The following is a 27,965-nucleotide window of genomic DNA, read 5'->3' on the forward strand; positions in this document are numbered from 1 at the left end:
GTGAGCTGCATGCCATCTGCATCCTGTAAGCAGAAAAGCAAGAGACTTTCTTGCGCATTGCGCAGTATCCGATCCACTGAGCCAGCTGGGCCTGGGATCAGCAAGCACAAATCACAGAGGCCAAACCCAGCCAGCGAATGGATCTGTAAGGCCAAAATGGAGAACAGGCATTGGAAAGAACCCCCCACCAGCACCCACGGGCCACCTGCATAGACCCAGCGAACTAGGCAGCCAGTGGTGAGGCCAGGCCTGTTGAGAACTTTCTGACTGATCACCTTTTCTCTTTGCGATGTTGGGCGGGATGCGGCAACCGAGCAGCAATACAGTAAGAGGCAGTGTGGGGAAATCCGCGCCAGTCCCTAAAGCCCGCAACAAACTGGAACTGGGCGCCTTTTAGTGGGCACCACCCTTGGCTTGCCCCCTTCGGAGCCTCCATTCTTTCCAACGCCACCCGCTTATAAGCCTGCCGGTGGTTGCCCTCGCAAGTGGTTGTAAATGGTCGCCCAGTGGGCAGCACAGTGGGCCCGCGCAACCCGCGGGCTTCCTGATGCCCTGGCCACACTGCCACATGCCTGCCAGTATGCGGAGTACGCCTGTCGCCATTTCAGCCTGTCTACGCCCCAGCCTCTTCCCCCGTACATCTCGTCATGGTTTATGTCAACATGTTCAATAGCGTTCTCGTTATTAGGTAGATGGGCGGCTAGCTAGACATTGCCTCCAAAAACTCCAGCAACGTCCCCAATAGCGTCCTGCGTCCGTGTGGCAGGCAGACTTCCCTCACTCATGCAATGCGATCTACCATTTTGCCTTGTATATCCAACGCCTTGACCGCGTCACAGCAATATCATACAAGGATACAATGTTTATGTGCTCAAAAGTGGCGAGAACAGTGAGATGTCCTCAGGATTGTCGCTGTTGTTGGCCAAAAAACTCAATCAACCAGTAATCCAGCCGGTAGATAGTGCCGCTCGTTTTCGTTGTTCTTTTCTCGTTTTCCCGAACCCAAAGATCAAGTCGCCTTTCATGACCCAAGACCGGTGCTGAACATGTCTTTCAGGTTCTTCGTCTGTGCAGACGCGTATGTTGGGGCCAATCCTCCAAGGAGAAGGAAGATGGTGAGGAGGACGAGTGCAAAGATAAGTGCCTTTCGCATTGCGGGCTTCTGGACCCCAAATTCGGACCACGATCGACCAGCTTGGCCCACGTATTGCTTCAGTTGCTCCGCTCCCAGTCGGTAGTACAGAAGACCACCAAGAGCGATCGAATAGCCGAAGAACTGGGTCTTGGTGACGGGGGTGCCCCAGATCATCATGGAAGCGGCCACGAGCAGGATATCCTTGAGAATACCACAGAGAGTGAGGACCAGTGACGACGTCTTTCCAATCTGCATCAATGGTTAGAGACCGCGCGGTTGGTTTGAAAGCTTTCTTGAACTCACGAGGAATACAACGGAGACGTTCAGGAGGAACGCGACCATCGCATTAGCCACTAGCATGAAAATGCCGACATCATAGACGTTTTGCATGCTCATTTTGGGTATCTCGATCAAAAGGGCGGTCACACCGTTCATGACGGCGCATACGGGCGCAAAGTAGTAAAGGGATACCAAGGGATCCATCTTGAACTCAGCCGAACTGAGGAGACGCTGGACCAGGACCAAACGGGTGGCCTCGAAAGTGATACCACCAGCCTGGTACATGAAACCGGTCAAGTTGAATTCGATCGCGCCATACGAGGCAATGACCACGCCGATAACGATGAATGAGACGTTGCCCAAGGTCTTCAAACTCGGAGGGGAAACACCCATGGCCCAAGTGGTCAGCAGAACCGCAACCGGCATACATGCCTTTTCAAATTGTTAGCGCCATGACCCTGTCTCTTCCATGTACTTCGACTCGCCTTCAACATTTGAATAAAGGCAACACTCAGATAGAGATATGCTTGGTTTCCGCAAATCAAACTCAAACTGAAGAAGAAACCGATTGGGAGAATAGCGCGAAGATAGACCTTGCCGGTCATTTTGACGGTTTTCCGGCCGTCAAGGAGGGTCGTGGTTTTCGCCAGTAGCTGTGTCATGAATGTTGCAAAGAGCATGTGCCTGATGAAAGGGGTCAGCCTCGATCTCTATGTTTCAGGATTTCAGGACGCTGTTAAGCATACCATGCCGTTAAAGTGATGGGAAATTCTAGCGATCGGTCAGCTCATTCTGCGACTTCAGACTGCGGTGTTGCGGAAGCATACTGAATCCAAGTGTATCCAACAACCATTTATTGAACAGAATCACACCTCCGCTAAAGCCAATCCATGTTCTGCAATATCGTCAATCGATCAACACATGGTATGGTTAGGACCTGCACCTACATTACGTAGAAGGACGGGTGCAGTGAGGGTTTAGGAGGCTGAGGCTTTTCTGTCGTTGGGAGGATGCTCGCTGAGGAAGCAGGGGCTGGCTCATGGACTCTAGTCTGTTCACCCGACAGACGGGCCTTCTTCTCAACATCGGCCATTGTTGTAAGTTGTGGTAACTGAGAGTGAGCGAGGAAGTCTCGAAAGGAGAAAGGCGTGGGTGACCCCGAAAAGGTCTTAGGGCGCAGCACTTTGGCCAGGACTCAAGCAGACATAAGAGAAAAGCCTTGCAAGTTCGTGTAGGCCAAAGAAACCGGGCTGGTGCTGCAAAGGCAGGGCGAGAATTGCACGATGCGCGTCGCGAAAAGATGGGGGATTTCACGATGGAAATTTGAGATGGAGGCTTGGTGACAGATTGAGATTATTGGGAACCGGGAAGAGTATCGCCGCAACCGCAGCCACAGAGGCAAAACTCCTCCTCGCTCCTGAGACGAGGAGCCCACTAACTGGCCGATAGAGCAACTTAGCCGAACGTTATCAACAGCCAGCCAATAAGGCATGTGGTGCAATCTTTGCGAACGCCGTCATTTGGTGACGGAATACAGTAGACACTACCCTTCACTATCCTGACTGACATCGGATATCCGGCATGGTGTGCAGATCACAAAGCTGTCTGTCAGTTTTGCAGGTAGTAAGACAACCTCATACAAAATGATTGGAACCTTTGGTGCGATGCGGATCTGTTGTCCGGTGCTGGCGGTGGTGATGATTCGTGCATTACGAAGGCGGTGGTGATGTCAAGGTCATTGGTGCTGTCAATCCGAGGCCAGCGACCTCACTATCCATCATTGATGAATTAGTGTGGTTGGTTTCTCCTTTGAATGTGTCAGGATACTGTTTCAGTGCAATAGACAACGACACAACAGTTTGCCCCTGAATGCAAGGCTGTAGGGTTCCATGCCCCTTTATGAGAATGTACACTATATAGCAGTAATACCACCAGGCACCACCACACTAAGCAGTAATCAGCATACGAGGGAGGGCCATTGCTGAACAGGGGAATTTACTTTTAAACCAGTTACCATGCCTGTTGCGTACTTGGTCTGCTGTTGGCGGGGGTGCAAGAGATAATTACCACTTCGCAATCTGAAATCTGTCTGTCCATCCCCTGCCAAGCCCAGTAGCCCTGCATCGGAGCCTCCAACTGGTCCACTTGCCGAGCCGCAGGGTGTCTGCGCCTGCGCCCCAAGTTTTTTTCTGCCCGGAGGCGCATTTGCCCTCGAGCACGGATGGTGTCCGATGCCAACGGCTGTCTTTCTCTGCTACAACTTGCTGTATTGGTCCCCGGTGTAGACAGTCGTTGCTGTACGGATTCTGCAGGATATAGACCTGGCTTTCTACCTTCCTTTGCTACGTCCCAAGTGTCACCCTCGAAATGCCTGATATGTATGCCGTTCTCCTCCCTTCTCGGTCACTGCCGTCTAATATACCCGTTGCAGTTCGGTCGACGTTTTGGTCATTGGCGCTGGCCCGACTGGATTGGGTGCGGCCAAAAGACTCAATCAGATCGTAAGTGCCTCTTGCGCACCCAAGAGCACCCCACTGACCGCACTTCCCAGAATGGCCCATCATGGATGATCGTCGATTCAAACGAGACTCCTGGCGGCCTGGCCTCGACAGATGTCACCAAGGAAGGATTTGTAGGTGACTTCAAATCAAAGGACGCAATATTCAGGCGCTGACTCGTGGACCAGCTCTATGATGTTGGTGGCCATGTCATCTTTTCCCACTACAAATACTTCGACGATTGTATCGACGAGGCGCTGCCGAACGAAGACGATTGGTACACCCACCAGAGAATATCCTACGTTCGGTGCAAAGGTCTATGGGTGCCATATCCCTTTCAGAATAATATCTCGATGCTGCCCAAAGAAGATCAGGTGGTGTGCATGGATGGACTGATTGACGCCGCAATGGCAGCAAGAGTTGCAAACACAAAACCTCAGAACTTTGACGAGTGGATCCTTCGCAATACCGGCGTTGGCATTGCAGATATTTTTATGAGACCATATAACTTCAAAGTGTGGGCTGTTCCCACCACCAAGGTGATTTTCTTCGCGACACTGAGTTGGACCCTTACTGACCCTTGCGCAGATGCAGTGCCAATGGCTGGGGGAACGTGTGGCTGCCCCTGATCTCAAGGCCGTTACCAAGAACGTCATACTCCAAAAAACCGCGGGCAATTGGGGCCCCAACGCTACCTTCAGATTTCCGGCGCGAGATGGTACTGGTGGCATCTGGATTGCCGTTGCCAAGACTCTCCCAGAGGAGAAGAAGCGCTTCGGAAAGAAAGGCACGGTCAAGAAGGTCAATGCCGACAAGAAGCAGGTTCTCCTGGCCGACGGCACCACCGTCCATTACGAAAGACTCATCAGCACCATGGCCATCGACTTCTTGGCCGAGGCCATGGAGGACGAGAAACTGATCAGCTTGTCCAAGGGCTTGTTCTATAGCAGTACCCACGTCATCGGTGTAGGTATCCGAGGGTCACGTCCCGAACGAATTGGCGACAAGTGCTGGCTTTATTTTCCCGAGGACAATTGCCCCTTCTATCGGGCCACCATATTTTCCAACTACTCTCCATACAACCAGCCACAAAAGAATGTCAAGCTGCCTACGTTACAACTTGCCAATGGGTCCCGACGCCAAAGCATGCAGGCTAAAGAGGGCCCCTACTGGTCGATCATGCTGGAGGTGTCTGAGTCCAGTATGAAACCAGTCAACCAGGAGACCCTCCTCAAGGACTGCATCCAAGGCTTGGTCAATACCGAGATGCTCAAGCCTGACGACGAAATCGTCTCGACATATCACCGCCGGTTTGATCACGGTTACCCTACGCCGACTTTGGAGCGAGAAGGCGTGCTCAAGCAGATGCTACCCGCTCTTCTGGAGAAAGGTATCTACAGCCGCGGACGCTTCGGATCCTGGAGATACGAGGTGGGCAACCAAGACCATTCGTTCATGCTGGGCGTCGAAGCTGCAGACAACATTATCAACGGAGCGGTGGAGCTGACACTCAACTACCCCGACTTCGTCAACGGGCGGCAGAACACAGAACGAAGATTGGTGGAAGGAGCAGCCTTGTTTGGCAAAAAGAAGGCAGAGAATGGTAATGTTGTGGTTGGACGTCGCATGACTGGCGGTAAGACGGAGCTGGGTGGGCGAATGGAGACCAGTGGAAAAGAGGCGTTGAATGCCAGCGGCGGGACCGCGACAGCTATGAAGGACGGCAACTCGAGGGTTCTGAATCGCAGTTGGTGAGGAGCAGGAGTGAGCCGGTCATGAGGTTTCAGCTTTGCTTTACTTGTCGTTCTTTCGCATTGGACATATTCTCGCTGGGGTGGGCATAGAGCGAGTCATCCATGTGGGTCAAGAAGACGGGGTGGTTGTCAAGCATGTACACGGGTCAGGAAATAGAGCGTTTTAGAGCGGCTTTCCTTCTATCCAGTACTAGAAGTGGACGTTCGGAAAAGAAAGCAACTTCCAACTCTAGGATTTGGTCATCCATTGCCGATGCACCTTTCCCCCTCGCTTCCCCGGGCTCTTTAATGAGAGCTGGTGCCGTCTTAGCGAGGAATGAATCCGGTAGCCTCCCTCCTTCGGAGTGGAGGAAGTTCGTTCTCGTCCCCAGAGATGCCTCTTCGCGTCTTGCCCCGGCTATCCAAAGATGCGGGGAAGACACTAGCCTAACTAACTGATCCTGTAACGAGTATGTCACGTACTCCATTCCTGGAGGTATGTCTAGAGCGCGGGCGGGAGCACGTATCGAATTAGGTACACATGTGACTAGGCAAGTAATTATGTACCGACTAGCACCTCTTTTGGAAGAGGGCAAGGCATCGTGAAAATTTTCAGCTTGATCAGCTGAGCCGCCCCCAGGGCGAATCGCGTTGGCCGGTGGTCCACGGTAGGTAGTACGCACCATGCCCCGTGTCAGGGATGCTGGGATGAGGTAATGCGGACTGATAGATGGGGTGGATAATGCGGGAGAAGAGCGTGGAGAAAGGCCTGTCACGAGTAACTTCTCGTATGTACGGAGTACATGTAGGTGCAAGGAACGGGTAAGAGGTGGCAAGAAGAAACTACTGGGTAGAGCTGAGGGATACATCTACAGTATGTAATTTAATACAGAGCACAGAGTTGCAGGATAGAAGTACCCCTCTTGCCCTCCAGTTGTTTGATTCTGGCGAGCACAGGCAAAGTCCTCACCTACGCCGTGTGTTGCACAAACAGGTCCAGGAGTCCCCCCGCTGTGGAGACGACGAGAAATGGCTCATCGAAATCCGAATTGGCATCATCGTGATCCTCAAACAAGTCAAGTCCAGCAATGCCGAGCTGCGCCTCTGCGTGCTTTGGACGTGGCACATTACCGATCCTTTGTAAAGACTCGAGTGTGCCTGTATCAGTTGAATATCCGAGCGCCACCAAGAGTGGTTAACTCTCCATATAGGAAGCGGCGACATATTCGGAGTACTGGTCCGATCTCCCTTTTGTGACCACGACAACAGGTCTATCCAACGACCGAGAGTGCATCCTCCCTTTTCAGGATAGATCTGACGGCCAGATCCCTTCTAAAGGATCTTTGAAACACTCCTCTAAACGCTCTGTTAATGTCGATTGCACGTGTCTTCGGCCAAATTTCGCAGTGGCGTTTGAGCTAGCTCCAACCTCATTTTACCATCTGAGTGCTTGACCCATCTGGTGCGTGTCTTTGCCTTCTCCTTTACCGCTGCTGGCCGAGAAGCATAAGACTTGTCTGTTCATTGTCGATGACGGGGACTTTGAGGCGCCAACTTGGCAGACTCTGGAAGGAAAATTCCATAAGACCATGAATTGCTAGAGAAAGACTCAAGTCGGTCTGTTAGCAGTAAGAACAAGACGAATGACCCGAACGTATCTGTGCACGCGGACGAAGGCTCTGCAAAAAGGAGGGCGGAGTTTGATAGTTGTCTGTGTACGAGGTAATAGTCGAAGTGTAGTTGTTGTTAGATTGAGCTGTATTCAAGTCAACCTCCGTATTCCTTGCCGCTTTTGCGGCTTTCGGTACTTCGCGTCACTACGAACGATTACATTGGAGGATCGGTATCATCACCACATGGTATTCTGTTCATGATCCGTCATCGTGAACGGGTGTCGGCCATTTGGCCACGAGATACAAAGCATCTGTAAACTCGGCAATATATTATAGCATGGACATACCGGAACAGGAGGAGCAAGTCTTCATCGGCCGCCACTTGGGGTAAATCAGCTGCTTCCTGAAGGGGTAGACGACGCCCAACAGGTTGTCCTGCTTGCCCCTGCCCTGCCTTCTTCTCTCTTCCAGGTTCATACATGTTCACATCGGTTATCTTCACATCTCTGTAACGAATGCTGCGTGACGTCCTTGAAATCTCAGAGTAGAGGACTAGTGATTGAGTTTGTGTAGGTACGCAAAAGGTGGGGTGTGGCTTGTGTGCTGGAGCTGTGGTGTTCAAGGTTTCACTTGTTTCTCGCGTCATTGTCATATGATGTCTTGGATGAAAAGCCCGGTGATGAAGGGAGGAGGCAGTAGTCGATGGAGCGTAATCGAAACTGAAAGTCAGATTCATGGTGCAATCGATCGAAAGGTGTTCGTGACGATCCAGGCGTGCAGGCCGAGGACGAGGCACGCATCACGTCAGTGCCTGCAGCAATTGCAGAGAATTGGATGTGTTCCTGAATTTTTGCCCACCGCCCCCGCCTACCCAAATGCTACGGGTCCCTACACCAATCACAACCACCGCAATTGGGGTCAGTATGTTGCTCAAAAGCCTTCCGAGCCTAACCGCATGCGACATCCGGGTGCGGGCATCAGACGTGCCAGTTATTTCTGTTGGATGCGTGTCTTCTGACTCGCCAAACAGGTCTCAAAACAGCCGTGCAAACCTTGGCTGAGAAGCGAAGGCATCCAAAAAACCCCGAGGGCGCCTATAAGACTGTGCCTCACCAGCCTCGAGCGTCGAACGGGACCCCGCTGGACTGGTAGCAGGGAGGCCCGTTGAGGCCCCATGGTGCATCACTTTGGGTTACTGGACACCATGGCCACCCGTAGCCGGGCCACTATTCCTACGTAAGACTAGCCATCTTCTCACCCGCAGGGGCGGTGACGGGCTGCTCACTCGCTGGACCAGTAGCCACAGGCCTGGAATGATCCCTCTGCATCATCACCAACAAAAGACTTTTCCTGCGCTTGTGACCCGTGACTTTTTCTGCCTGGTGAGCCCTTTGCCCTTCGCCTTTGGTGGCCCCTGGGGCCCCTTGTCCGTGCCCATAATAATCGGGCCCTCGGTGGTTGCAGCCCGCTGCAGGTGTTGGAAGTATGTAACTGGAACTTGTCGACCTCCTGCTTCTCCACGATTTACTAGTAACTCAGAAGAGTCCCCCTCGGACTGCACCATACAAGAAAAATCACCGCATTGCCCTCCAGCCTCAACCTGCATCATCTTCTGTTTTTTCTTTTTCCTGACACTCTTCCATATGCTTTCCCATTGATTTCACCAAAGCTCGACCTATCTACGCATTCCGTTATCTTTCTTACGAGTTTCCTTTCTCTCGTTTCTTTGTCCCTTCTCCAAAACGGTACGTAGCTGGCTTCTCCAATTTCAGCCCTCTCGAGTCCTTATCGTCAAGGACTCAAAAATATCCCACCGGCAGAACCTTAGCATCTGCAAGGGCGGTCAGCGAGATATACCTCTTGAGACAGTAGCTGTTTTATACCTTTGCACCCCGTCCCGACCTCGATTGTTCCTCTTCGCATGCTAACATTGTCCCCGGACAGTCGGCATCAAGCATTAGTTTGCCCATCATGTCGGCCGCTCAAGTCGCTCCTACCATTCCTCCTCGCCCTGCTCGAGCCCAGCAAGCTGCTGCCCACGGCGCAGGGAAGCTGCCTGATATCCCTCCTCGTCCTATCAACAAGCGTCTCGAGCGTTCGGTTTCGCCCTCCAACTACCCTCGGTCTCCTCTGAACGAGCCATGGTCCGCCAATCTCACCCGCCACAAGACCAATGAGCAAGCCTCCGCCGAGGGATTGCCCCGTCGTCCCAGCGTCCAGTACCTGCCATCTCTTGGACAAGAAGGCATGGAGTATGGCGAGATCATGGACATGGGAATGGAGATACAGGGGGATATGCAGACGAATGAGAATGCCCCTGTCTCGACTTCGGCGCCGGATGCCGCGGCTCAGACCAGAAATATCGCACAAGACCTTCATTTGCATGCTCCAAAGCCCTCCCTCCCCAAGTCAAGCGCCACTGCGCAAGTTCAGGCCGTAACCCGGACGGACTCGCAGCAGGCCGCTTCCCACGGTCTCGGGAAGCCGGCCACTCCCTCGCAAGATGAAAGTGACGGGCTACAGCAAGGGAGGCCCAGATCTAGTTTCTCTCGGCCCTCATCTACAATCGGCGGAGAGCGTCGTCCCTCAGTCTTTGGAGATGAGGAGTCGGGTCCCGCAGAACTGGGTCTCCGAGTCCCCATTAACCCTCTCCTGGGAGACGTGCAGGCGCCTTCTCCCGCTATAGGTCTGAGTCCGGCTCATACGGGCGCGAACGGTGACAAGAGGCGCCCCACCCACTCCCGTGCGAAAGCGAGTAGGGAGATCTTCACTCCTCCTGGGAGCTATGGCCTTCATGGCCATGGCGTTGCTCCTCAAGACAGGTTCGAAAAGGACTGGTACGCCAAACACCCCGATGTTGCGCAGATCGAGGAAACCCTTGGGCACGGAGTCTATGAGAGCATTGGGAGTGGCCGCGGTGCTTTCGCTCTGAGTAGCGATGATTTGAATAAAATTGTGCGGGATACGGCCAGCCGCGGAGCAGGACTCGGTAAGGTGCTTGCTGTGAAAACATAGCGCTCTCTAACTTATTTGTCCAGGAACGTCAGGATCAACCTTTTCATATCCGGATGAACAAATCGGGTATCTAGCCTCGGACATCTACGTCTCCAGATCTCAGCAAAATACTCCCAACAACCTCGCGAAAACCCTCACCAATACCTCCCAGCCGGCTCTCGAGTCTCCACTGAGGAAAGCCAGTTTCCCAGCGGACGATACCATCCCTGCTGAAGTCCGTCGTGGCCGACTTTCGGTTTCTAGTAGACATGACGATGCTGTCGAAAGCGAACAAGAGGGAGAAATTCATGTTCCAGCGGGTCGACGTTTTAGCAAGATTACAGGTGGCGAGGAAAGCGCGAATGAAACTCTGGATAGTCGGCCAATCATCTCACAGCTGAGCCAAGAAGATGAATATCTCCAGCACGAATACGGCTACACCGTGCCAATCCTGGCAGCGGATGAGGTCGCAAAGGAAGCCGGCTTCGATCACCTTCAGCCCGCCGTTTCTCCCAAGCAGGAACGTCGTGGAAGCCTTGAGCCCGCAAGCGGTGACGTTACCCCCGGATCACGACCACCAAGTCGACCCACTAGCATGTACAGCCTCCACAGCGCCAACCATTCCTTATCTAGATTCATTTCACACCCAGAGGAACGAGACACCATGTACACTCCACTGGAAGATGTTCATGAATATGAACCACTATTCCCCGAGGATGATGATCACAAGCCGATTAGCCACTCTGAACGATTCAAACAGAGGCCCAATGCTCTCAAGCAGCGATTCCCTAGCCAAGACATCTGGGAAGATACTCCAAGCAGTGCCCTCTACTCCGCCACTGTCTCTACGCCAGATCTTCCTGCCAAGATCGAGCAGGATGGTTCTGCTTCTAAGACATTCGAATCTCCGGAACAAGAAGCTGCCCGAAAGGAGGAAGCATCTGAGAAAGAGAAGGCTAAGTTGATTCCCAAAGAGCAGCGATTGGCACAATCCCGCTTTGCGCCTCACCTTCGTGATGACATGCCAACCCGACCTGGCATGGTACCCAGATTCCCTAGCCAAGATATATGGGAGGACAGCCCTGACAGTCACCATCTCGTTACAACCATATCCAATCTGCCCCGAGAAGAGCAACCGGAACCGGAGACCTCAACAGAAGCTCCAGCGAAGCCAAGCGTCCCACCACGTCCCGCTAAGAGCAGGTTAGGTGAAGGAACTTCATCTGCTCAGATCGCACCGAGTGTGCCACCCCGACCGCAGAAAGCACTTGGCACTATGCCACCTCTAGGCGTTCCCCAAAATGATTCGTCTAAGTCGAAGGAGAGCTCTCCCACGGAATTGAAGAAAGTCCCTAGTATCCCCGATCGACCGAAACCCCAAATTCCGGCTCGCCCAGCGAAGAAACCTGCTGGAGAAGGCCTGGCGAAGACTCTTTCTGGTGGTTCAGCAGGATCGGTTGAGCAGGAGAAGATTTCGCCTCCCATCGCTAAAGCGAAGCCACAAGTCCCGGCCAGGCCTGTCCCAGGCAGTAAAATTGCCAATCTGAGGGGGAACTTTATGAACGATCTCAATCAGAAACTTGGCTTAGGACCGCCCAAGGAGAAGGAGAAGGAGCCGGAGTCGGCGGCTGAAGAAGTGAAACCTCTGGAAGATGCACGGAAAGGCAGAGCACGAGGTCCTCAAAGACGGGCACCGGCCAAGTCTCCAGCTGCTACTGTCAAACCTATGGGATTCTCCATGTTCTCACCACGTGCGTTGTGGACCATTGATGACGTTGACGAGCTGAATGTAACGTCAAGCGAGTCTAACGCTCCTGCGTCCGCGCCGAAGGAAGACGAACCCGCGAATGTGGGTGTTCCGGAGAAGGCTGAGCCGCTCGAGGACTCCGCTCCGGCAGAATCCTCTCCGCCGGCCACTGTTGACGTAACTGATCATGCTGAGGGAGAATCCATCCCTCCCGCGACGGAGGCAAAGGTGCAACCGATACCAATGGCGACCAGTCTAGCCACCAACACTGCTGGGGAACTTGCAGACCCGGAACCCACATTGGGGACGCCTACACAGGAGAAATCTAATCCTCTGAGCCGGAATGAATCAGGTCAGAAAGACGATAAGGCAGGTGAAGAAGTTGGCCTTTCCCAACGCACGACGGCAAGCAGTGCTCAGGTGTCTGGATCGGAATTGGAAAGAGAAGAGCCCGATCCAAGCATGGACGCGATTCCTGCAAGCAAGCACACCACTGCAAGCACGCTTGGGGACACAGTGCCTTTGGAGAAGAGCCCAACCCCAGATGAACCGCGGACGTTGAGAGACACGCTACCAGAGGGGGAGCCGGGTAAGACGAGCATGGAGCAGGTGTAGGAGCCACTGCTCGACTGAGTTGTAGTGTGTCCTCCTGGATCTGCTAGAAGGCAGAGCACGGAGCATTACAGGCTACGGTATATGGGTACGGAACAGCAGCTTGAGCTGTGGGTTAAGGGATACGGATAAGACAAACGTCAGCAATGTGGAGGAATGGCAAGGGTCATCATGGAGCAAGAGCCAAAAAGCAAGATCATGCTCCTTTTTCCAACCTTGGGCCATTTTCATTTACTACTTTAGAGTTAGCAAAGGACCAATCCAATTCGTTGGCTTCTTGTTCTTCTTCACCTTTCTGGATTCTTTTCTTTCTGTGTGCTCATTGATTCTATCTATGCGCTTGTCTGCTTGTCTGTTTGTGCACTACTCAAACATGTCGTCGAAATCCACAGCCTTCGGGCGGACTCTGCGGCCTTGGGAGGACATTGTCGACGGAGGAACATTTGTGGACTCCGCTGTCGCCTGGCCGCTCGCACCAGCTTGTCCTTGCACCTCTCGCCCTGCCTCCTTGCTGGCGTTGTCCCTCACTTCCCGAGATTCGGACTGGAGCTGCTCCCCTTCTTCACTTGTTCGACCATCCCTTTGGGGCGGTTGTCCGCGTTCCTCGTCTTCGTATTCGTCGTCGCTGCTGTCCACCAGGGGGACGCCGTCGATGTTCTCGTCCGTCAGGACTGTGTCCCCGTCCCCGTCTTCATCTGGGTCATCGGCCTCGACAGCATCTCCCTCTCCGTCATCGTCGGCCATGGGTGTCCCATCCATGTCCATTTCCACGTCGCCGTCGTCGGCTGCACGCTTTGCTTTGGCAAAGGCGGTAGATATGGTTTTGCCTTCGGACGGGGCTGATCCGCTGGCACTGGCATCGTCCACGCTGCGCCAGCGGCTGACACCTCCCGCAGCCTTGTCTCTTTCTTTTTGTTTCTCCCGTTCGGCCTCCTGCTCGGCCTTGGCCTTGGCCTTTACTTCCTCCTCACTCAGAGGTGGATGCAGGAAACCCTCCACCATTTCTTTCATCCTTGCTTCCTCGAAAACGCACCAACCTTCCCACAGTCCCAGGACCACTTGCACCTGTCTCTTCCACTTCTCCGCCTTCAGCTTGCCCCATTCGTACTTTTGTGGGAACTTTCCCAGAGTTGGTAATACGTTCTGGGCGAGAAGCTGCTGTTGAAAGAGAGAGCGGTAGCGCCAGGCGTGCCGCACGCCCGAGGTTGAAGATGCCGAGAGAATGTCGCTTATGAGGTACAAGCCTATCAGCGAGGCCGGGGTTGTATCCTTCATCTTTGGTTTAGGGCGTTGATCAGGGTCTTCTGTCCCGGAAGGTTCCCTATCCCCCGAGTGCTTTGGCGTGCCATCACCGTTCTCATCGTCATGATGGTTATCCTCATCGTTTGATTCTCCTTTTGGTCTCGTCACGCTGTAGCAAAGAGGTCGCACCACATTTCTCGTGACTATTTCTGCTACTTCATCCGCCCCAGCCCCGGCGTGCTCAATTGCGTATCCCGTTACACGTGCAACATCACCCCTACGCAGTCTTGCATTCGTTTCAGGAAGGCGACTGAGCAGATGAACGAGTTTCGTCTTTGCAAGCGGGTTCAGATAACCCGTGCCGTCGTTTTCGGCCGTCGAGTCAGTGATGTTAGCGAGCTTTTGGTGATCATGATACCGTCTAGCTAGTCCACCTCCTCTGTTGTCATCATCGATGCCTTCTTCGTCTGAAGAATTGTAGTCTTCATCAGAAATGAATTCCTCGAGGCGGGTGGTGTATTCGAATTTAAGGTCCTCTTCCGGAGGGATCCAGGTAGATTGTCCCTCAAATAATACGTCACCTTGTGATTGTCGCATCCCGTACGCCGCATAACGTTGCCTGCGACGCGATTTGGAGTCGGTGAGAATCTCCCAAAGACGCCAACGGTAATAGACCCCGCCTGTTGATCTTGAGTTCCAAAGCCAAGCCCATTGTTCGTCACGTTGGATTTGCGGTCGGGACATGAGCAATGCTTCAAATTCAGGACCATAGGTCAAAAGAGCTTCAATGGTTTTGTGGATCAATCGGAGTTGTCTGAGATCATTCGGGACTTGTACGGTGACCTGTGTAGGGGGCATACTGTTCATCGATCGAGGACCATAGGGTGTTGATGAAATGTATGAAGCGGGAGGAGCGAAGCGGTTACCTGCAGCGGCTTGAGATGGTGGAGGAGCGCGGGATAAGGACGTGTGCTGTGGCGCGGGCTTTGCGCCGAAGGGAAGACTGTTCAAGAGCGCCGACGGAGCGTTGCTGCCCAATGAGGTTCTGCCCGTTAAGGCCGCCGAAGACAGATGGCGAGAGATCGACAGGTTGAAGCCAAAACCAAGGTATTTGTTCTGGAGATGCGAGACCATGGTTTCAATATCTGCCGCTGGGGTCTCAGCGGCGAGCGTGACAATCGCCGAGATGGATTTTCTGTCAGCGGCTGAGCCTGGCGCTGGCGGGAGGATGCTGACACTTTCGACATTCAGCGGCGAAGGGGTAAAGAGAGCCTTAACAACCGCCGGAGATGTCTCAGGTGGAAGGGAGGCGAGATGTAATGTAGGTTTCGCTGCGGCCTCGAGTTCATCTGTGTCCCGTGTATCGTCCTCCTCATCTTGGCCAAACGCATGCGAGTCCCTCCTGTTGTCCGCATCTTTATTGTCACTGTAAGAAAGCACCCTGTCCTTCCTGTCGCGCTCTCGGTCTCGATCCCGTCCTGAGTATTCGTCATATTGTCTCTTTCTCCCAAATCCAGGCGCTGGTCCCAAGCTACCAGGTCCGCTCCTTGGCAGCGAAGGACTCGGTCCCAGGCTACCAGGACCACTCTTCAAACTCGAGCTTGTGAAATGTCGCTTGCCTAGGGCAACGGGACCGTGGTTGCTGGCGCCAGAGCCAAAGCCTCCTCTGTTTTCACCTCCGAAGCCGCGCCTTGAAGGGAAGCCTGAGGTGTGGTCCCCATCATCTTCAAAACTCTTCACAAAATCTTCGAGGGCCGCTGCTGTCTCTGCTTTTTCTCGGGCCTTTTTCGCTTCTGCCTCTGCTTTCTGTCGCTCGAAGATGGACTTCTTCGAGGGGGGGCCGAGTTTGGAAGAAACGTCGTTGTTGGAAAGAGGCATCGCAATGGGATGGTGGTCAAGGGATACGGCGGTGACGCATGACTTCGCTCTGGTTCGTCTCAGGCTGTGAACGACGGGAAGGAGTGGATTGAGCGTGGAACCAGTTGTCTTTAGGTCGCGAGGCTGAACTGCAAGTTCCAAGACGATAGATTTCTGTGTCCAACCCACTCCGATGTGGTGGAGGGTGTTGCCGCCCTGAGCGTACGTAAGTCGCGCCGGAGTTGGGGCGAGCCGACATTGAGCCAGGAGGAACGCCGGGGAACGAAGTCAGGCTGGGGGGTGCTGTTGGGAAGTGTCGGGCATGCCTGGTGAAGCCTATTGAGCCCACTAGCCTCGGTGAACCAACCCTCCTTCCGTGGGAGGGAAGGCCCCTCGGTGACTGCGAAGGGCTTAAGCAGCCCAAAGCCAGTGGGTGCTGGGGGTTGGTCGCCGCTTGTAGGGGCTCAGCCCCTGTCGCTAGCGGCCATACCAGGTACAGTTGCTTAGCCTCACTAGCCTAGGCTCATATATTAATTTGAAAAATGATATCCATCATCAAGCTCTGACGACATTCGCTGCTCTTGCATGCTATGGCCGTTACACCTACTGGATCGAAGAGGAACCCTTACTCTTGATATAGCCATCGCACGAACCTAGACAAGCTGAACTTCTCCTGCACATAGAAGAACATACTGAGGAATCGGCTTTGCTCGTTGGATGCTCCGCTATATATGCTATACATTACTTACACGTCTAACTACTAGCCGCTGTCACATCGCCCGTGCCATTATATCGGGCTCTCAATGGATATAGATAGATAGGTCGCTGGGAGACTACCCTTGTGGGTTTGGCCGAGTAACACGATCAAGCTCTCTGGAGCTCGTCCTTGCTCGACCTAATCAACCAGGCTCTCGAACGCTTGTCCTGGAAAGAATCCAGGACCATCGAGGCAATGACCAATGCCCGGAGGCTGGAAATACCGAAAATAGTCTCGTACTGCCGGGTCGTAATCCTCGACGGCCAGATAGTAATTCTGCGATTCAGATGTTGGAATGTTGCCATCGGCCATACCCTGCCAAGTGCTCATCTTGCCGCCAGCATCACGGAACAACGATAGGTCGACCTTGTCGGCACTCACGAGCCCGTAACAAAGCCTGTTTTCTGGCGACTTGAGTTCCGCGTACATCTGTTAGACGCTGTAATTGATACGCCAATTGTAGCTCGGATCATGCTGGAGCATACATGCAAGCCATTGAACTGAGGTGGTGAACGGCACGGGCTCGGACACACCTAAGCTGTTGGTGGTGGTGTTCATGAGTCCGCCCAGTGCTGCTTGTTGTCCGAACCCCGGCCATAAAACAGTTTCATCGTGCTCAGCCGTGTACCAAGCCACATGTGCGGCGATCTGTGATATATTGACATGTGTACTTCCGCACGGCACTGACTCTCCGACCATGATGAATGGATCGAAGTCGCATAGTTCAGGTGCGGAGATGATATTATCCGTGACGCGATCCTTGGGATCGCAAGCCTGAACAGCAGCCGCTGTTAGAGTCTGCAGTTCACATTGGTGAGGAAAGCCGCCATAGTCCAGTTAGTTGGCCATGGGGTAAAGGAGCTGGATGGCCATATCATTCCACTTCAGCGCTGGAGCGCAATCGCCTTAAGGTGAGAGTGGCCGAAGCTGTTGACGATGATGGAACCGAATCCAGACACACTGCCATTCACAAAGTGAATACAGAAGGTGGTGGCAAACATAATCCAGGTTTTAGGGTCGACGAGGGCTTCTTTGACTTGATATAACTTGAACTTGTTGTTCTCAATACCTGTCTGCTCAGAACGCATTCTTTCGATGGCGACGACCTTTTGCCTTTCGTTGAGGAAATAGGCTGTAACCGGGTTATTGGGTAAAGCGAAGACCATAAAGACGCCCCACATGACGGTAATAGCGTCCAGGATGAGGTATTGGTACTTCCACTGGGCGAGGCTCCCGTGGATGTGGCCGATCCCGTAGATGAGCAAAGAGCCGACGAGAGCCCCAAAGGCACACGACGTGTACCAGATGGAGAAACGGGGCAGTTGCTGTGTTCTCCTCCACCACATTGAAATGACAATGGAGAAGCCGGGAGCCACAGCACATTCAGTATGACGAGGAAGAACCTGTCGATCTCTCTCGCCAGCTCTATAAGGCTAGACATAAGTGCCAATGAAATTTGTGTCAAAGTCAAATACCTTTGAACGAGGAAACCCTGATAGCTTTTGCAAGTGACGGTGAGCATCACCACTCCACCCCAAACTATTACCGTGCATCCCAAGAATTTGGCGATTGGTAATCGCTGCGCGAGGTACGACGCCGGGAGCACTGGACAATACCATCAGCCCTGTCCATGAATGAGCCCCTACTCTCATTGCTTTACACTTACAACCGGTGAGACATCCCCAATAGAAGATCAGGGTCACATTGGAGAATCTTTTTAGATTCAGGATAGGCTCATGGGTCTTGGGGTTAATGCCTTGGACCGTGTACAAGTGCAAGTCCTGGATGATACCGACTTGGGCAGCTCCGTTGAGGATGACTTTATCGATGTATTGCATCGTGAAGGTGATCATGGGCATTAGCATGATAATCCAATCAATCTTTCGGAGGACCCGCCTCTCTTCTGCTGCTGAAACGGAGCTGACTGGGGAGTCGTTCACTATTCCGAGCGCGATATCGGTCCCAGCAATATGAGATTCGAATCCATGGGCTATCTTGTCTTCGACGGCGGTCTCGTCATGGCCGGCGGTACTTTTCTCTTCTTTGTCCATGGCGCAGGCGGTATGAAAGACTTGTTGCTTGCAGTCTGAGCGTTCTTTAATGAGTGGAAGAGATTATGTGTGAGTAGGAATTCAATTGGTGGTCGAGATGTCAGCTCTGGGTCTTTATATAAACACTGCCCAGTTTGCTCTGTACACCATGACAAGCAAATTTTCCTTCCCTTACTGGCAGGGGTATTGAGCAACTAGAAAGGAGCAGGGGTATGTGGTCCCAGACGACTCCCAGAATTCAAGCCGGCGGAGGTGTTTTCACGGCAGTGCGAATACGGGCACAATTCGTCACAGCCATGAACGGACCTTCGTGAACTTTATGGCTGCTGCACATCTTACAGCTCCGAACAAATGAAGCCCCCAAGACCAAGCCTATCCCGATCCAGGAGGTTCTGGACGTTTGTCAGTCACAAATGCCCCGTATTTGTATATCCGCCTAGCGTATCGCCTTAACCTAGAAAGGAATGTTAGACGAAAGTATATGTCTTAAGCCTTTACTCGAAAGGTTTAGCGGGTGACACTAATTTTCTCACCGCCTTGCACTGGGTAGTCTGCGAGACAACATGAATCAACTTGCCACAATGGTTCTACATAGCGAACCTGGGTGGTGGACTCTGCCGCGATTGCTACTGACCCCGACAGTTGTTGTTTATGCGGTATATCCGCCCCGACCTTGCTGTGGAACAAGCGTAGGCGAACTTCACTAATACCCCATGGCGCATTCGCCATCAATTGCGGAGGAAGCGATGGCCACTCATTGTGAATGGCCATGTCCAGCTCGAGCTGCCCCTGGGCGTGGTCGGTACAAGTGAAAGTCCCTCCGGTGCAAAAGAAAGATGGTGCTTTCCTCATCTCGTATTGACCCTCGCACCACCATCATCTTTTTGGATATTCTCCTGTCGAGACACAATTCTGGCAGACATGGACCGACTATCATCGCGTGAGATCGTGCATCGAACGCTCGAGGACATTCTGGCGGATTTTGCTGTCCCAAGCTCCACGTCTACCAAGGGGCCCGAGGTTGTCTACAAAGGCGTGATTCCTCATGCCAGCCAGACACATTCTGAGAAGATTAACCTGTCCCTGATCGGCACCATTCCGTCGCTCGCCAACGCCATCGCCGCGGCTCACATCTTCGAGGCGCGTGGAGGGTTGCGACAATGCATTGAGGTCGACTTGAGACGGAGGCACAACTACATTGACCGCGACATTGGCATGACACCAGCCCTCAACGGGCAGGAGATTACCCTCAACGTGCTCGTGGGAAACCCATTCCTCAAAAACATCTTTGAGACCAAGGATGGGAGGTACGCCGTCTTGAGCGCGGTCTAGGTCGATCTCGTCTACAAGTGGTCGGCATTCTTAGGCTACTCAGTGGCAGAGAGCGATGTTCGAGAAAAGGTGAAGCAGTGGAATGCGACCGGTGTGTCCCATCACAAATAGTCCATGTGCTGGTTTTTGCTCTCGTGCTTCTCAGCCGATGTCTCTATTCTTCCGACACTTCTAGACTTGGAAGCAGCTGCTACAGCAGCAGAATTGCCGATGGCAGTGTGCCAGACAGAAGCTTCATGGGCAGCCCATCCTCATGGCTCTCACCTAGCAAAGCTTTCAGTCGTGCCTGTTGAACGATATCCAGGTGTCCTCCATGGGCCTCCTCCACCCCTGATTCGTTTCTTTCTGCTCGTCCACCTCGGCCACTCTCTGCTCTCCGTGTCCTCTGCGTCACTCACGCCATCGCCGGTCCTTCCACGGGCCGTACCTTAGCCGAACATGGCGCCTCTGTTCTCCAAATCATGTTCACCCACGGCTACGAGCACTCCTTTGTCTATACATATGCTAATCTCGGCACTGCATTCAGCCACCTGAATTTGCACAAGCCCGCCGACCGTGAAAGGCTGGCGACCTTGGTAAAAGATGCGCACGTTTGGGTTGACAGCTACCGACCGAACGCGATCTCCAAGTTCGGATTCAGCGACAACGACATCCGAACACTCAATCCCAGCATCATCCTGTGCCATGTGCGAGCCTGTGGAAGCACTGATCCCTGGAAGTCGAAGCCTGGTTTCGACATGCAAGGTTCCGCGTCGAGTGGGATGATGAGTCTCATGGGCCAGGACGAAGGGGACGGTCGATCTCAGTGGCCACCAGGAATGGTCATCAATGACTACACGACGGGGTACTCTGCGGCGTTGGCGATCCAGAGCATCGTTCTCAAACAACTCACGGGCGAGGTCGACGTGCGTGACGGTTGGCTCGTGAGTCCCAGCCTCTGCGGCACCGCGATGGGGATCCTGAAGTACTACAAGACCGCGCGCTTCGGACCACCCAGCGACCAGGACGGAGTCGACGCCCTACCGCCCGAGAAAATTCGGGCGCAGACCTCCCTGGGGTACTTCCAGACCCTGGCCCCGCTGCCCAAGATGAGCGTGACGCCCATTCACTATGCCTTCGGCCTCCTCCACCCCATGGGCTCTGACCCGCCCGCCTTCCCGGGCCATGGTGACGGGTACGACGTGCGGAAGGTGACGCCCATGCCGAAAGAGGTCGTTCTGCACCAGATGGGTCACCCCGCGAATCAGAAATTAGAACGGCTGAGGACGCTGGGGAAGAAATTTCGGCGAAAAATGGACGAGCTGCTAGAAGAATGGCTTCTGACCGCGAGCAGCCGCCGAGCGGGATGCCAGACGAAGGGGGGAGTGGCATCTCATCCTGCCCAGGGTTCACTGAAGGCGAGGACTTGAGCCCATGCGGCGTGCGTGCTCTTCTTCTTACCTTCTTCTATCAGGCCTAGATCTGTCATGGATGGGGGCGCGCCTGAGTGTGCTTTCAGAGAGAAATAGGGGGGGAAACCCCTCACAAGAGACACAACGGGAAGATCATCTTCTTCTCACATGTCAAGTAGACGCGAGAGTGTCATATACAAGGAGCCAGTCACCCATTCCGCGAGGTCAATGCAGAGGAGATGTGGTCTTGGGACACATCAGTAAGTGGCTATTGCATATCCCTTTGTCGTGGGCTGGGCCTGCCGCTGATACAGTATCCCATTCAGAACAATGTGTGCTTTCAAGCCAAAGCCGTGGAACAACGTGGTATAGTTGTGTGGACAAATGCCCCTCTCGTACTGATCTAGAGTGATTCTCGCTGCATTCGTCTATATATACTTGTTGATCTCGTTGATCTCATTGAGGCTAATTCGCTGGAGAGAACGGTAACTCCCGTTTTATCCCTTGGAAACTCCTATCGCTTAATCTCGCTCGTTCCTTTATCAACCCTTCACACCCTCCGAGCGACCCCCTCCCGCCCTTCCCGCCCATGCCGCCGGCCTCAGCGCGTACATGCGCACGGGCAGCAACCGCTCGGGAAACCCGGTCTGGCGCAGGGTCTGGACGAGGACCAGGCCGGCCTGCTCGAACAGGGCGCGCAAGTGGCGGTCGCTGCGGGTGACGCTGCACTCGTCCTCCCAGAAGGTGTCCTGGTCCCCCTTGTCGCCGGCGGTCGAGACGTTCTGCTTCACGATGATCCAGCCGTCCGGCGCCGCGAGCAGCGGGATCAGGCTGCGGAAGTAGCGCACCAGCTCGTGCGACGAGAGGAAGTCGAGACACCACTGGTTCCACACCAGGTCGTACCGGCCGGGCCGGGCCCCCTCGCTTCCATGCTCGATTATCGGGGGCTCGCCATTCGTCGTCGGCGGCGGCGGCGTCGAGTTCTCCCAGGACGGAAGCGACTCCGGCGTCCAATTCTGCAGGGGCAAGTTGTACACTCGCCGCAGCTGCCCCGATTTCACCAGCGGCGCGTCCGGCGCGGTCAGCCGGGCGGTGAACTTTTCCACGGGCTCGACCACGTCGATCGTCTCGCACTGCGACGCCAGCAGGTTCAGCGTGACCCGCCCGATCCCCGCGCCGGTCTCGAGGCAGGATCGGAACACGTATTTCGTGGGGGATTTCGTCGGGCTGGTGCCAGTGCCGGTGCCGGTGCTGCTGTCGCCGGTCGATAATGAAGCTGATGATGACGATGATGATTCTTTGTTGCTGCCACTGCCACCATCACCCCTACTCCTCGCTGATGAGACGGGGGGATACAGTCGACGGAGCTTGGCCAGGAAATTGCGAGAGAACTGGATGTCCACGCGCGACAGGTGCCCGTAGCCGCCGAGCATGCCGTCCACGTCGACCGACTGCCGGCCCCAGTACTCGATCTGGCCGGCGGCAGAGACTCGGGCATCGTTCTCGTCCGTCGTCTGTTGTTGCTCGTCAGCCGTCATGATGGACGGATGGATGGATGGATGGATGATTGGGTCGGTCAATGGCACTCGGTTTTCTTGTGGGATTGACTGTCTGGACGGAGCACTTACGAGTTACTGTATTATGTGGCGAGAAGATTCAGGGGGAAAGTCTCCCTCTTTCCACCCACTAATTATGTACTCCGTCTTACGGGCAAATCCGGGTTGTAGCTAATTAGTTATTAGTTTGGCGTGATTCTCGGAAGTCTCGGCGAGATGTGCCAGCCTCCTAATAATTAATAGTATATGTAAGTTCTTTGATCCAAGCTGGATCGAGAAACTAGAAGAAGACACATCAAACCTCGAAAGCAGTGGTTTGGAAGCCACTTGTGCTTTGTTCCTCGGACCTCGAGGAAAATGAAGAGATTGTGAGCTGGCTGAGCTTGGCCTGGGGAATTGCGTGGTCCAGGGAGCACAGAGGAGGTATGTACGCTATGTCCCGGTTTGCCCTTAATCAACACCGTTTGTCCTGTCTCCTATATATCAAATTGGTATCTCAACATGAATCAATTTCTTTCCCGGTAACGCCATTCTATTCATGATCATGTCCCCGTTCATAATTTTTACATGTCTCGGGGGCAGTCAGGCACACCCACACCCCTAAACCAAAACTCGTGATGAAACACGGAAGAAAGCCAAACATCTCCCGCTCTTTCTATGCCAATATATGGATCCAAACCCTCGTAAACGCCTCTTCCTGCCTATTTTCGTCATACCTGAGACGGAAGCGACGGCATAACAATCTGCTCGGCACTGCTGTCGATGACCTCCTTGTAGTGGCCCAGATGGTCCGCTGTCGTGGTCGTGGTCGTGGACTGCTTGCCGTGGAAGCCGGCGTCGGCCCACAGCCGGGCGCCCAGCACGACGCCGGGGTGCCAGACCGTCAGGGCCACGACGGCTGTGATGATCATGGGGCCCTCGAGGATCATGAAGACCAGTTCGTTGTTGGCGAGCGCGCCACTGAAGCCGTCCTGCAGCTCAGCGAGCCGGTAGCACGAACGCGCCGTGATGGTGAGGACGGCGATGGCGATGCCTGAAATAGAGAGAGGAAGAAAGTCAGCAATCTGGAAACTCGGAAACTGAAACCTTTCTGCAGGTTTTGGGGGAAGTCCTTCTCCTGTAAAGAGATATGGGAAGGAAAGCAGCAGCAGAACTTACCGACCAAGAAGCCCTTGAAACGCAGCGTCCTTTGCAGGGCCGCGTGCTCCGGGTTGAGCTTGTTGGGGTTCTTGTAGACCTTCCACGCGAAATGCCCACAGAGGGCCATGAAGATGGCCAGAGACACGACCTGTGACGCCAGTCCGGCAATCATGACATCGACGCCCACCTGGCTCATGTCGTTGTCGGTGGCGCTCGCGGCGATCCCGCCCCCCGTGGCCTGGAGGAGCAAGGACACAAAGTCGCAGGCGACGAAGACGGCGGCGATGGTGCGCGGCTGCAGCAGGCTCAGCTCCAGCGCGTGGATGGTGATGATGCGGCTCAGGCACAGGTAGATGGCGGCTGTCAGGAAGGCCGGGCCGATGGTCAGGCCGATCAGGTAGACGATGAAGGCGTTCTTGTCGAAGATGTCGGCGTTCAGCATCAGCCGCCCAACATAGCCCACCACCTCGAGCACGATCCCGCACGCCATGCCCGCCAGGAACCCCCATGTCCGGTACCGAATTCCCAAGAAGACCTGGAGCAGCAGCAAGAAGCCGAAGATGCCCGTGTAGATGGCGTTGCCGACGAGGGTGGGGATGTAGTCGATCTGCCCGTACTCTTTGATCGAGCATGTCGCGAGCGTGCAGTTGGCGGGAGCAGACATGTTGATTATGGGCTGTGACTTGAAGCGGTAGAGGTTGAAGAAAGAAAGCAGCAAGAGAACGACAGTTGGGATAGAACCTGTGATAGATGTCTCTTACCGTTCAGCCATTGAGCAGTCTGTCCATTGGGTACTTATAGCCAGCAATACATATATCCATCCTCACATGCCACCCCTGCCCTGCCGTTCTCGCAACAGTAGTACAAAGGAGGCTCCCTCCAGAAGCTCATCCTAGCCAGCCAGCCATGCAGCCTTGTTGATCGACGCGTAGCTGCGCCTCAGAACGACACATTGGTGGATCGGTCTCGAGATGTAAACGAGGAGCCGATTTGTGATGGTTGCCGCTGCGGCTGCTGGAGCAGTGCTGGGGTGGGAAGTGGCTGATATTAGTACTGTATGTATATAAGCCAGTAGGTACTCGGTACGGAGTACAGTACTTCGTACCCCGTAATACCCGGCAAAGCTCCGCAGCTTTTGGAGCAGCGTACTTAAGTGGATTAGCCTAGTGACTGGAGAGTTAGGGCGCTGGATGGGGAGGTTTTAGGCCCACGGGTCGCCCGACAACGGCTAGTAGGGGTGCCTGTGTAGGCCTGCCTGTGTAGGGGTCACTAGGCTCCGCCAGCCAGTCTCTCGGGGACCACCCAGGGGGGCTGAATACGGATGGAAATACTCGTATCTCGTATCAACATCACACGATATGAGAAAACAACATCATTCCTATTTCTATCATTTCTGCCCCTGTCACTCACTCCCAGGTACGAAATACAAACAGACCTGCCCCCCTCCACCCATAACCACTAGCAATCAATCTCCCAGCCCTGCTGGCATCAACCCTTGTTTCCCTTCCGGTTCCTGTTTCATCAAGCTGATTTGGTGACGCCAGCGCCCCAAATGAGAGACCACCCCCCCCATGCATGCATGATACGACTGCCTTGACCAAAATACCAACTCCGCCCAAAAGATCTCCCAAGCGTGCTTGACATGGCTGACGAGGCCTTTCGTCAAGGGTGGTTTCCCAGATGAACCCAATGTCCTTTCCTTCCAAACAATATCCCAGCAGATTCCCCTCCTATTCCAATCCCACTTCGCCCTGATGATCATTGATTGAGTCGCCGGAGTTTGAGCGTCGTGTGTCAACTGCATCCTCCAGGTTGAAGCTCCCCAGACATTGGGTCTGATTCGTGTGGCTGAAGATGTGTTCCCGTCCTATCTCTCTCTAACCCGCCATCTCGGCCAGGTATTTGACTCGACGGACCACAGTCTCATCGCTCTGCTCGCCGTCATCAAGACCAAGGGTCGCTGACAACCGGCCCAGGAGCGCTTCGTGTTGTCGGTTCGCGTCGCAGTATTGTTTGTATGCTTGGACGGCCACGGCAAGGTAACGTTTGAGTTCTGGTACGACTTGTCTGACCTGTCCCTGGTGAAAGTTGCACAGGCAGTGGCTGGCGAGCTGACGGAGTTGGATGTCGGTAACAGCGTCAGGAGGACTCGCACTCATGACACGGAGCAGATCACGAGCTACCGCCGCGTTAGAGCCATATTTGTGGTCGATTTCCCAAGAGCATCGCCCGTTACATTTCGTCACTGCTCGACCCAGGCAGATAACGCCGTGCCGGACGATGTCAGTGACTCGGAAGGTGGCATCAGCGTCCCAGACGTAGGCGGCCATGGTTTGGTGGAGCGAGAGAGCTGTTTTGAGAAGAAGTGTTGGAGCGGACAAAGTTTGCTGAGAAGACTGCAGGTGCTGTGATGAAAGTTTGCGTGGATGTGTGTGCAGGACTTCCTCCCGGAGGGAACCAGCTCCTCTTTATAGGAGCTGGGGAGCTCCAGATGGAAGTCCAGAACCAACAACCAAGCGACTGCCCCGTTGCTCAACAAACGGTGCAGAGAAACAAGTGTCTCAGACCTAACAATTGATCAGTCACGAACCACAACGCCACCACAGTCTGTAGGCAGAAGACGCTGGATCCAACAGCATTTCTGTTGTCACTTCGTCTTTCAGGTTCTTCTGGCTAAACGAGAACCTATGCCAGATTGGATGGTGCTGGTCCAAGGACACAAAGCAGATCATGTCCCAGCCCGAAACAGCCACGGCAAACAACATGTCTTTTTGGTCCAGCTGCCTCTGCCCTCCCCTCCGGATTCAGCAGGTACTGCTGCAATGCCTTCATGCGATCTAGCCGTTATAGTGTCTCACATCTTGGACGAAATGGAAATGACGTGACCGTGGTGGAAGGGTTGATGGCCTACCTATTGAGAGACAAAGCCTACAATACAACAGCCTAGCCGGGCCAAAGTTGCAAAGGGTCTAGATTCGACCAGCAACATGCGCACCCACGGTTGAGTGATTGCTGGTGCCTCTGCCTTCTTCCAGCTAATGATCTCACCAGGAGACGTCTCTGCCATCATACACATTCGGCCCTTGCACATTCTCCCAGCCGGGAACGTGGATGTTCTTGTATTTCCCATTGTCCTCCTTCGTGCTCTTGAACAGGATGTCAAGGGTAGCCCGTGCTCCAACCTCGACCGGCAGATCGGCGGCCTGCCCACCCAGGTCTGTCTTCAACCACTAGATGTCGCGAAACGTTTCCCAGTCAGTCAGGCACTCCCAGTCTAACCCGGGGCAAACAACGGGGACAAAGAGAAGGTGGAAGCTCAGCTTACACCGGGGGACACCATCAAGAACGTGAAGCCTTCTTTGCCCAGCTCCAAGGCATATTGCACCGTCAACATGTTCAACGCCGCTTTGCTTATCTTGTAGGACGGGAATGGTGCGTGCACGAACTGGGGAGCCATTGCGATGGATCCGAGAGTGGACGTACTGCACAGGTCAGTCAGTCATAGTTCCCCGTCGTCGAAATCACAGATGGATGGACGGTCCGTGTAAGACTCACACATTCAACACCTGCTTCTTTCCCCCTTTGCGCAGGAGGGGCAGAAACGCCGCCGTGATGTCGTGGACAGCCTCCACATTTACCTTGAACGCATACTCCAGGTTATCCATGGCCGTGATGCCCTTCACGGAGAGTGGGCAGACGCCGGCATTGTTGACGAGGACGTCGAGCCCCTTTCCGGCAAGAGCCTTGTCGACCTGAGACGCCGCTGTCTTGATGCTGTCCTTATCCGTGATGACCATCGGTAGGTGCACGACCCTCCCGTTGGAGCCATTGATGAGCTGTTTCAAGGTATCGGGAGGAGCAGCAGTTCTCGTGGCTGCGAAGATGGTCGAAACTTGATCCTCAGGCAGCTTGGAGAGCTGGGAGACAAGTTCGAGTCCCAGCCCGCGGTTGGCACCGGTCACAAGGTAGGAAGACATTGTTCTTTGTGGTCACGCCTTACTGCTGGCCATTCATTGACAATGACACTT

The 27,965-nt window shown here is 54.1% G+C and overlaps 12 protein-coding genes across 12 annotated transcripts; 4 read left to right on the top strand and 8 right to left on the bottom strand.

Annotated features, from left to right (window-relative positions):
* Positions 1-1,021: 1,021 nt before the first annotated feature.
* AYL99_02601 (hypothetical protein) lies at positions 1,022-2,507 on the bottom strand (the record flags this gene model as incomplete). The annotated part of the gene is made up of 6 exons (XM_018834117.1): positions 1,022-1,384; positions 1,439-1,846; positions 2,008-2,098; positions 2,161-2,185; positions 2,242-2,309; positions 2,362-2,507. 6 exons carry the CDS (start codon positions 2,505-2,507, stop codon positions 1,022-1,024), a joined length of 1,101 nt encoding a protein of 366 aa, XP_018696741.1.
* A 1,274-nt stretch (positions 2,508-3,781) lies between these two features.
* AYL99_02602 (hypothetical protein) lies at positions 3,782-5,667 on the top strand (the record flags this gene model as incomplete). Its single annotated transcript, XM_018834118.1, has 5 exons — positions 3,782-3,792; positions 3,846-3,915; positions 3,966-4,046; positions 4,101-4,451; positions 4,501-5,667. 5 exons carry the CDS (start codon positions 3,782-3,784, stop codon positions 5,665-5,667), a joined length of 1,680 nt encoding a protein of 559 aa, XP_018696742.1.
* Positions 5,668-9,229: 3,562 nt separating this feature from the next.
* On the top strand, positions 9,230-12,614 carry AYL99_02603 (hypothetical protein; the record flags this gene model as incomplete). The annotated part of the gene is made up of 2 exons (XM_018834119.1): positions 9,230-10,247; positions 10,297-12,614. 2 exons carry the CDS (start codon positions 9,230-9,232, stop codon positions 12,612-12,614), a joined length of 3,336 nt encoding a protein of 1,111 aa, XP_018696743.1.
* Positions 12,615-12,974: 360 nt separating this feature from the next.
* On the bottom strand, positions 12,975-15,731 carry AYL99_02604 (hypothetical protein; the record flags this gene model as incomplete). The annotated part of the gene is made up of 1 exon (XM_018834120.1): positions 12,975-15,731. The coding sequence occupies one exon, from the start codon at positions 15,729-15,731 to the stop codon at positions 12,975-12,977; it is 2,757 nt and encodes a 918-aa protein (XP_018696744.1).
* An 874-nt stretch (positions 15,732-16,605) lies between these two features.
* On the bottom strand, positions 16,606-17,166 carry AYL99_02605 (hypothetical protein; the record flags this gene model as incomplete). The annotated part of the gene is made up of 2 exons (XM_018834121.1): positions 16,606-16,896; positions 16,969-17,166. 2 exons carry the CDS (start codon positions 17,164-17,166, stop codon positions 16,606-16,608), a joined length of 489 nt encoding a protein of 162 aa, XP_018696745.1.
* A 185-nt stretch (positions 17,167-17,351) lies between these two features.
* AYL99_02606 (hypothetical protein) lies at positions 17,352-18,518 on the bottom strand (the record flags this gene model as incomplete). The annotated part of the gene is made up of 3 exons (XM_018834122.1): positions 17,352-17,892; positions 17,943-18,072; positions 18,134-18,518. 3 exons carry the CDS (start codon positions 18,516-18,518, stop codon positions 17,352-17,354), a joined length of 1,056 nt encoding a protein of 351 aa, XP_018696746.1.
* A 921-nt stretch (positions 18,519-19,439) lies between these two features.
* On the top strand, positions 19,440-19,850 carry AYL99_02607 (hypothetical protein; the record flags this gene model as incomplete). The annotated part of the gene is made up of 1 exon (XM_018834123.1): positions 19,440-19,850. The coding sequence occupies one exon, from the start codon at positions 19,440-19,442 to the stop codon at positions 19,848-19,850; it is 411 nt and encodes a 136-aa protein (XP_018696747.1).
* A 461-nt stretch (positions 19,851-20,311) lies between these two features.
* On the top strand, positions 20,312-21,259 carry AYL99_02608 (hypothetical protein; the record flags this gene model as incomplete). Its single annotated transcript, XM_018834124.1, has 1 exon — positions 20,312-21,259. One exon carries the CDS (start codon positions 20,312-20,314, stop codon positions 21,257-21,259), a length of 948 nt encoding a protein of 315 aa, XP_018696748.1.
* Positions 21,260-21,783: 524 nt separating this feature from the next.
* AYL99_02609 (hypothetical protein) lies at positions 21,784-22,779 on the bottom strand (the record flags this gene model as incomplete). Its single annotated transcript, XM_018834125.1, has 1 exon — positions 21,784-22,779. The coding sequence occupies one exon, from the start codon at positions 22,777-22,779 to the stop codon at positions 21,784-21,786; it is 996 nt and encodes a 331-aa protein (XP_018696749.1).
* A 728-nt stretch (positions 22,780-23,507) lies between these two features.
* AYL99_02610 (hypothetical protein) lies at positions 23,508-24,601 on the bottom strand (the record flags this gene model as incomplete). The annotated part of the gene is made up of 2 exons (XM_018834126.1): positions 23,508-23,830; positions 23,956-24,601. 2 exons carry the CDS (start codon positions 24,599-24,601, stop codon positions 23,508-23,510), a joined length of 969 nt encoding a protein of 322 aa, XP_018696750.1.
* Positions 24,602-25,814: 1,213 nt separating this feature from the next.
* On the bottom strand, positions 25,815-26,267 carry AYL99_02611 (hypothetical protein; the record flags this gene model as incomplete). Its single annotated transcript, XM_018834127.1, has 1 exon — positions 25,815-26,267. The coding sequence occupies one exon, from the start codon at positions 26,265-26,267 to the stop codon at positions 25,815-25,817; it is 453 nt and encodes a 150-aa protein (XP_018696751.1).
* Positions 26,268-26,981: 714 nt separating this feature from the next.
* Positions 26,982-27,914, bottom strand: AYL99_02612 (hypothetical protein; the record flags this gene model as incomplete). Its single annotated transcript, XM_018834128.1, has 3 exons — positions 26,982-27,167; positions 27,263-27,419; positions 27,493-27,914. The coding sequence occupies 3 exons, from the start codon at positions 27,912-27,914 to the stop codon at positions 26,982-26,984; spliced, it is 765 nt and encodes a 254-aa protein (XP_018696752.1).
* Between the last annotated feature and the right edge of the window lie 51 nt (positions 27,915-27,965).

The sequence above is a fragment of the Fonsecaea erecta genome (genome assembly GCF_001651985.1).
Source record: "Fonsecaea erecta strain CBS 125763 chromosome Unknown Scaff2, whole genome shotgun sequence".
Classification (NCBI taxonomy): domain Eukaryota; kingdom Fungi; phylum Ascomycota; class Eurotiomycetes; order Chaetothyriales; family Herpotrichiellaceae; genus Fonsecaea; species Fonsecaea erecta.